The sequence below is a fragment of the Rattus norvegicus genome, chromosome 20 (genome assembly GCF_036323735.1).
Source record: "Rattus norvegicus strain BN/NHsdMcwi chromosome 20, GRCr8, whole genome shotgun sequence".
Taxonomy (NCBI): Eukaryota; Metazoa; Chordata; class Mammalia; order Rodentia; family Muridae; genus Rattus; species Rattus norvegicus.
The window spans coordinates 28,351,002-28,359,759 of NC_086038.1; the positions used below are offsets into that span (position 1 = coordinate 28,351,002).

The 8,758-nt window shown below is 52.5% G+C and overlaps 1 protein-coding gene across 1 annotated transcript in view; it reads left to right on the plus strand.

Annotated features, from left to right (window-relative positions):
- The window catches only part of Micu1 (mitochondrial calcium uptake 1), a 146,155-nt gene extending 139,228 nt beyond the window's left edge, over positions 1-6,927 (plus strand). Inside the window, exons 11-12 of the mRNA NM_199412.2 lie at positions 3,868-3,957; positions 6,010-6,927. Coding sequence (NP_955444.2) covers positions 3,868-3,957; positions 6,010-6,167 — 248 coding nt within the window. The 3' untranslated portion in view covers positions 6,168-6,927. The remainder of the gene's footprint in view (positions 1-3,867; positions 3,958-6,009) is intronic.
- The last annotated feature ends 1,831 nt before the right edge of the window (positions 6,928-8,758 follow it).

The following is an 8,758-nucleotide window of genomic DNA, read 5'->3' on the forward strand; positions in this document are numbered from 1 at the left end:
TGTTTGTTCTGTGCTGTTCTGATTCATACCCTGGGGGCCTCTCCGAGGACCCTTTTGCTATGAAAAGGGCACCCCAGCAAGACTGTTCCCATCCTAGGAGTCACAGTGACTTAGCAGCCCTGGTATACACAGGCCACTGGCATCCCCTCCAGGTGGGATGGGGCATAATCTATCCCTGCCATGTGAGGGGTGGCGTTTGTAATGATTGTCTTGGTGCAGTCTCTAGGAGTCCCCCATTCTACAAGCAGCTAATACCAGCCTAATGAGCTGCTCAGTGGAAATTGTCGAGGGCTCTCTCTCTCTCTCTCTCTCTCTCTCTCTCTCTCTCTCTCTCTCTCTCTCTCTCTTCCCCCTCCCTCCTCTCTCTCTCTCTCTCTCTCTCTCTCTCTCTCTCTCTCTCTCTCTCTCTCTCTCTCTCTCTCTCTCTCTCTCTCTCTCTCTGACACGCCTGGATATTGCTTACTGGTTTATTGGAGCAGAGTGCTGTCGGTGTGGGGAAAAGGATGAATCTGAGAGTCGCAAGAAGACTGGCCAGGCATTCTACCTGAGAGAGCAACGGCCTGGGGAGAAAGCAGCAAGTCGTTAGAGCAGTTAAAACATGAGATTGATACCGCCTGCTGCAAATGGTGCAGCCAGCGGAAAGCACACTCCCGTGCACATGAGGTTCTCGGGCCCTTCTCGGGACTCCTCTGTGCAGTGGAAGGAAGTTCCACAGCGGGTAGGAATGTATGAGAGCACCCGCTTCTCCACTCTCATTCTGACCTCCCCAAGGGAGCTCCCAAAGTTTCCTTAGGAGATCTCCTCCTTAAGAAGTGTAAAGTGTAACTTACTCTCCTTGTAAGTTGCCTTTAACGACATCCTCCTTCCCTTACTCCCTCCTCCCCCTCTTCCTCCCTCCTCCCCCTCTTCCTCTTCCTCCCTCCCTCCTTCCCCTCCTCCTTCTCCTCTTCCACCTTCACCTTCTCCACACAGTAAAGTTAGCAGTGATCAGTTCTTCTAGCAAGGCTCAGTCTCAAGCTTGGTACTGTAGTTTTGTCCATCTGCAGCACATGAAAACTTACCACATTTGGTTCTGCCTAAATCTTTTTATTTCAAAACACACTGGCCTCTCCACTGTCACAGGCTGAGAGCAAAGGTGACCTGAAGAGTGGCCCAGACTGCAGGAAGAAGAGACAGGGAAGAAGCAGGGAAGCTGTCAAACTGGAAGTGTCAGGACTGCTGGGACGAGAGCAGATTACAGGCCGAGTGCCTGACGGCTGCTCCCAAGAGCGGGCTCATTCACAATGGCTTCAACATCTCCAAATCACAAAGCCGGAATTAAACCCCGGTGAAGAGGGCTTTCCCACCTTCCTGAACAGCTTTGTCCCTCGAATGCTCGAGGCTTTGAACCCTGGGAGAGCCATGCAGGAGCCTCTGCTATCCCCAGATACGTCCAGCCCATGTCCATCGTCACCCTCACACTCTAAATAAACAGCAGTGAAGCCCCAGTGGCCTCCTCTGGCATCCTCAGATTCAAATCTGAGAAAAGCAAACCTTAAGCCACCAAGCAGCTGTCGGGTGGAGCCACTCTGAGAGCTCTGTCTGCTGGCACCCCAGCACGGTTCTGCCCTGCCATACCGGTGTCAGCTGACCTTGGAGGCCAAGTGCTGAATATTTACGGAGGTAACAGATGAAAGTGAGAAAATCTCAGAAGAAATGACAAGACAAACTGAAACTGATGCTAAAGTGTGAAATACCAAGAGGTGCACCTCGAGGATGTATTGCTACTCTGTCGCACTTCTGTGGAGTCTAAGCCAATGGTCCCACAGCCTTCCATAAGCGGAAGCTGCTCCTTTTCTTCTTTTCTTTATTTTATGTACACAAATGTTTCCCCTGCAAGTATGTATGTGTACATTGTATGTACCACCAAGAAGTCAGAAGAAGGCTTCCTTCTAATCCCTGGGACCCTTCTTGTGGGTGCTGGGAATCAAACCCGGGTCCTGTGCAAGAGCACTAAGTGCTCTTAACCACTGAGCCATCTCTCCAGCCCCTTTTTCCTTCCCGTAAGTTTTACTTCACTTTGGAGCTGATCTGTAAGCAGTAACACAATTTATAGGCATAGGTAGGCCAGGCATGAGGATAAATGAGAGGGAAGACAGCGGAAATTGCCTAGTTCTTCCTGGCTCGTCTTTCGTGGAAAACCAATTCCACACGATTGCTAATATTTCATAGTAAATGTCAGGGGAGGAAAATGGCAGTAGAAGAGAACTTCTCTACAGAAACCAAAAAAAATAAAAATAAATAAAAATGTGCGGTGACCTAGTAAGACCGAGTATCCTGCTTCTCTGGGGTACTGGTAAAAGAACCGGCTGGAGCAGGAGGTGGCTAGTGGAGCAAACAGCTCACACAGAACTGTCCTGGAACTAAGGTGCACACACCTCCTGTCGGTGCCCCGCCCCTCCTGCCACCTGCACTTTTCCTTGATATTTGCCATCTTGTTGTGGCTGTCCCAAGAAGCCACTGAGGAGACTGTAGGTATTGGTTTGTTTTAAAGGAAGTTTTCTGGTAGAATATTTTAATGGAGTTGCCCGGGACTGGCGAGATGAATTGCCTGTGGTGAGGCATGAGGAACTGAGTTCTGATGCCAGCAACCAAGTTTTGATCCACATGCAAAGCAGGACCTATACGGGGCATGATGACACGTACGACTTTAATTTCAGTACTCAGGAGGCCGAGGCAGGCAGATCTTTTGTGAGTTTGAGTTTAGTCTGGTCTATGTATGGAGTTCCAGGCCAGCCTAGTCTCTCTGTTGTGAGTACCAGTCAGCCACGTCTACACAATGAGACCCAGTCTCAAAAAAAAAAAGGACACAGCAGTGCCGGTCTGTAACTTCAGCAGGGCAGATAGAAACGGGATCTCTGAGCTCAGTGATCTCAGTGAGCTCCACGTTCAGTGAGAGATCTTGTCTCAAAAAATAAGGTAGTGAGTGTTATAAAATTCAATGCAGCGGGGGTGTGGGTGGGGGGTGTCTTTGTCAGGCCCATGCCAAGGTGTACCCCCTGAAAAAGTTATGCCATGCAACAGATCTGGTGTACAAGAGGTTTATTGAGAGAGAGGAAAGGAGTGAAGAGACCTGAGGAAGGGATGGAGGAAGCGAGGGATCCAGCCGCAGACACCGGTCACAACCATTGGCTGAGGTGGCAGTGATGAGGCAGTGGTGATGTAAGCAGCTGCTAGGCCCCTGAGGGCAGGCCAGTGGAATTGCCTATACACCAGCAGCAAGGAAAGAAGACACCACGCTGGCCTCTGGCCTTCACGTGGAAAGAGAAAACTTTATAGAAGTTCTACTTCTCTATAAATTTTATATCAAGACTTTTTTTTTTTTGAAACAGTGCCTTTTGTGTGCAGAGAGAGTTCCAGGATAGGCAGAGCTACACAGAGAAGCCCTGTCTCGAAAACCAAACCAAACCAAACCAAACAAACAAAATACCCTGAGGTGTAAAGAAAGGGAGTTGTGGATAAAGATTAAATTCTCATTTTCTTTCTTTCTTTTTTTCTTTTCTTCTTCACTGCTGGGCATTGGGACGTGCCATCCAAGTGCCGCATCACTGGGACGTGCACAGCCCATTTTGATTGTTGGAGAGTGGTTCAGTGCCCCCTCCATGGCCTTGAAGTTTGCTTGTGGCTTTGGCGCAGGTTCTCACTGTATCCCCAGCCACCCTCAAGGGTTTGACCCTCCTGCCCCATCCCGTGTGCCGCCCCACAGCTGGCCTTGCTCTCTCTAACCGGACCCGGATACAGCTGCAGTTTTGAGTGATTCAGCCCCCATCCGGAGAGAGGAGAATGGAGGTGCCGGTACAGCACTAACCCAGCACTTTCTTCCCTCAGTGACCATGCAGCAAGTGGCCAGGACAGTGGCGAAAGTCGAGCTGTCGGACCACGTGTGTGACGTGGTGTTTGCACTCTTTGACTGCGACGGTGAGTGGGGTCCCATGGAGTGGAGAGGGTGCACCAGGCCTCGCTGTATCCCTAGACCCTGTCTGTAGCGGGACGGTTTTCTATGGCCGTATCTGCCTCAGCAGCAGGTCGGCCCTTGGCACAGTGAGCGTGAGAGGTACCACCCTGGGCCCCGGGGTGCGTTAGCCACTCTCCGGGTTTGTTTTATGTTTAGTTTTGGTTTTTTGCTTTTTAGTTTTGTTTTGTTGAGATGGGGGTGTCTCTATGTAACCTGGCTGGCCTGGAACTTACCGTATATACCATGACTAAGGGCAGGCATTACAGGAGTGCACTGCCACACTAGTATGTTTCCCATTTCCTGTCATCCCACCTTGCCTGTGGGTTTAAATTAGTGACCACATGGGTTTCAAAATGACAGCAGCAGTCACATTTGTAAGTTGGCTCGAAGCTGTGTTTTCCCAAATTGTAATCCTGGTGATCCCTGAAGACATGTAATTTTCTCTGAGAAATAAAGAAGCAAAAATATTACCACACAAATGCACACAGTTTGCTGCTAGTAGATGAGGGCGCACATGTCCCAGAGACTCTAGAAGGAAGTCGACGCAGCTCTGTTCTTACAGAACATTGTGGACGCCAGGACCTATGTCGCCTACTGAGAACAATGAGGGAAATGAGGGGCTGGGCCGAGCAGGGCAGAGCTCTGGCTGCTCTTGCTGAGGGCCAGCATTCAGTTCACAGTGTCCACAAAGCAGCTCCAGTTCCAGGAGATCTGTCACCTCCTGCCTCCTTGGGCACCAGACACACAGGGTGAATATACACATAAGCCCACTGCACACAGAATTTTTAAAACTAAAAGAAAAGAAGAGATAGGGTTGGGTCTACCTTGGAGAGGATGTATAAGCCCAGACCAACAAAGGTTCCAAGGCCAAGACTTAAGGATGAACAGGATGACCAGGTACAGAGCACCAGGGACACCTTCCAGGTAGAGAAGCGGATTGAACTCAGCCTCACCACACCCCAGGGGTCCTCATTCTTTGCTATGGGTGGGAGGTGCTCCAGCAGCCACACCCACCACACCGCTCCCCTAAAGCACAGCGTCCTCTCCACCCCGCTCCCCTGCCACACAGCGTCCTCTCCACCCCACTCCCCTGCAGCACAGCGTCTTCTCCACACCGCTCCCCTGCAGCACAGCGTCCTCTCCACACCGCTCCCCTGCAGCACAACATCCTCTCCACCCCGCTCCCCTGCCACACAGCTTCTCTCTACCCCACTCCCCTGCAACACAGTGTCCTCTCCACCCCGCTCCCCTGCAGCACAGCATCCTCTCCACCCTGCTCCCCTGCAGCACAGCGTCCTCTCCACACTGCTCCCCTGCAGCACAGCATCCTCTCCACCCTGCTCCCCTGCCACACAGCGTCCTCTCCACCCCGCTCCCCTGCCACACAGCGTCCTCTCCACCCCACTCCCCTGCAGCACAGCGTCTTCTCCACACCGCTCCCCTGCAGCACAGCGTCCTCTCCACACCGCTCCCCTGCAGCACAACATCCTCTCCACCCCGCTCCCCTGCCACACAGCTTCTCTCTACCCCACTCCCCTGCAACACAGTGTCCTCTCCACCCCGCTCCCCTGCAGCACAGCATCCTCTCCACACTGCTCCCCTGCAGCACAGCGTCCTCTCCACACTGCTCCCCTGCAGCACAGCATCCTCTCCACCCTGCTCCCCTGAAGCACAGCGTCCTCTCCACACTGCTCCCCTGCAGCACAGTGTCCTCTCCACACTGCTCACCTGCAGGACTGAGTCCTCGCTTTGCCCCACTGTTGAGATGTCTCTTCTGCAACCTGGGAGTATTTTAGGGCACAATGTACAAAGTTCATCCATCTCTGTTCCAACACAGACCTGACTTATGCTCTGGTCTCACAGTGTCAGTGGACTGTGTTTGGAAATGGAAGGAGCCAAGGTTGACAGTGGCTGAGTGTAGGCCGGACTGCAGAGCCACCAGGGTGAGGGCTGGAATTTTCTCAGTGGCTTTGTCCCAGAGTCCCTACTCACACCTCTGTTTTCTCATCCTCCAGGCAATGGGGAGCTGAGCAATAAGGAGTTTGTCTCCATCATGAAGCAGAGGCTGATGAGAGGCCTGGAGAAGCCCAAGGACATGGGCTTTACCCGTCTCATGCAGGCCATGTGGAAATGTGCCCAAGAAACCGCCTGGGACTTTGCTCTACCCAAATAGTACCCCACCTCCTGCACCTTAGCACCCCGCAATCCTGGAGTGGCCTTCATGCTGCTGATGCTTCTGGGAGTAGTGCCCACATCCCCATCTTTCTGGAAGTGACCTCTGGCCTCAGCTGGCTGACCTCTCCATCCTCCCCTGACCCAGTCAGTGTTCCGCTAGGCTCTGAATCTGCAGTCAGATCAAAGGTCTAAGACAGGAACAAGTCTTCAAAACAGAGACCATAGCTCCCTTAACCAGTGCCCCGTGGGTAAATGCGGGGAGCCCTCCCACACTGGCAGCCCCAGGAGGCATCTCTGCAGTCTCTCACTGTGGATTTAAGTAACACAAACGTCCCTGCCATCTTCCTCCCACTGTTTTAAAGCTGCAAGTTTGGAAATACTCTGGCAGGCAAAGGGAAGTCTGTGATGAACGGTAATGCAGATGACCCTGGTACCCTGATCTGGCAGGGCACCTGGTCAGGGGAAGGGTCTGCGTCAGACACCAGCGGCACCAGGAAGGCTCTTTGCCACCAGCACAGCTCCCGATTCAAAGTCGCTGCTTTGAGCGGCTCTCCAGAACCTCCTGCTCTTTTTTTTTTTCCTCCCGGGCTCCCTGCGATGCCTCCTCTGGGACTCTGCTTCACTAGAGCCAGGGCTGAGCCCCTGTTCCTTGTGTCTTGTCCCCTCTCTATAGACCTGCAGAGCGCAGCTCAGAGCCTGTCTGCCCTCTGTCTAATACACTCGTAAATATCACTTTAATTATAGCACTTTGCAGGAAATACCCCAGAGCTCTGTGTCCTTTTCTTCTTGTAGGCCTTTCCTCGGGGCCCTTGTTTTTGTCTTGGATACAGCAGACCCTTTCTACCCAGAGACTGCTGTTCTCTCCTCACAAGCAACTTGAGGCAGGGACAAAAAGTGAGGGTGCTTGCTCGTTGGGATGGCGCTGTGCCACCCCCGTTGGAGTGGGGCTTCCTTGGGACTATAACCCACAGCCCCTGATGAGACATTTACCAGGGACCACAGGCATCCAGCGTGGTGGAAGTGCATTCTGAGAACCATAGCAACCGTGTTTGTCTGATGGCCTCAGCTCTACCACTCAGTGGCGCTGCCTGCGCCTGTCATTCCCCATCTGTTCCCTCATCTGTTAAGTGACAGGTTGGGCTGAATGGGCCCTAAGTTCTTTCCCATGAGCCTCTGCTTCAGCTCTCCATAACGTCCAGGCTCTGCCTCAGCACGGCACTCCACCCTAACTCAGAACACAGCCGGGGGTTATTGGGCAGCAGGAGAGCTGGGGCCTCTGTCCACATCTGCACAGGACAGCAGAGGCCCACACTTCTCCAGGGCCTCCCTTCCATGAGGCTGGCTTCGCTCTCCTAGGAGACAGCTGCTTCCCGCCTCTTAGGCACCTCGCCTTCTCCACCCTTCCTGGGGCTTAAGTGCAGGCTTTGCTGCGCTGGTTGCTCTAAGCCTGAGGAATCAGTGCAGTGTAAGCATTTCTTAAATATGTCCCAGAATTCACGCTCACCCTCTCCCCTGTCCCATTCTCCAGAAGTCCATCCACGGGCTGGGTAGGACATTCACTTCTCCCCACAAGAACTCTTCAGGAAAGTGGCTGTGCTTCCTTAACCTGAGGTTCAGTGTGATCCAAGGAGACAAAAAGAGGAGTCATAGAAACTGTTGCTAAGCAAGGGGAACTGAAGAATGCTCCGTAATTTTTTTTTTAATCATTTCAATTGCTTCTAGTGCCCCACCCTGTTTCAGCCATGGCTGAAGCACATACTCTAGGGAAAGGACAATGGCTGCCACACAGTGAAGAAGGGACTTCAAGGGTCCCGGAGCCTGGTGCTGGCACCAGGGTGCAAGTTTCGAACAGACCAAGTCCACCGGGTCATGAGACTCCGCAGAAAAGTCAGGCAGGAGCCGAAACTGGCTCAGCTGCGGACTTGCAGTGCCACCTGCTGGCAGACCTGCTCAGTGCAGGGAGCAGGTCTAAACCGTCAGCAGGGCTGAGTGGCCCGAAGGCATAGAAGGAACTGAAGACTGAGAAGGATCTAACTGCAGGTGAAAGAGGGCGAAAATAGTGTATTGCTGTCTGGCTTTAGAGCATGAATGTTAATGAGTAAATGTATGTCTGAGCTATTCGATGTCACCTTCACTAATCAGCTGCCTGGACCAGGCGCTGAGCAAGGTCTTTGAGGAGCCCTAGAGAGGATGGTGCAAGATTCCTCAGTACCACGAAGCAGTTTTCTGTCAGATCCTACCTGTGAGCCCACTCACGCTGGCAGAAGAAGTGCGATTTGGAGTGGTCCAGGGTTGGTTTGTCCCTTTGAATAGACCTGTGAGTTGAGTCCAAAGACTGAGGAGCAGGAGGGCCAAGGGGAAGCCGGATGTGCTTCAAAGACTGGGCTATACCTGGAGACTGGAGTCCGGGGTTCCCAACATGGATTAGGGAGTGTTTCTGAATTACGACCGGGAGCCAACTGTGTCAAGTGTGGTAGTAGTGGTACGTCTGAAATTCCAGAACTAAGGGGGTAGGGGGTAGCTTTGGGCAAAAGATCAGCCTGAGTTCAAAGCCAACCCAGACTAGATGGTGAAACTGTTGTCTCGAAG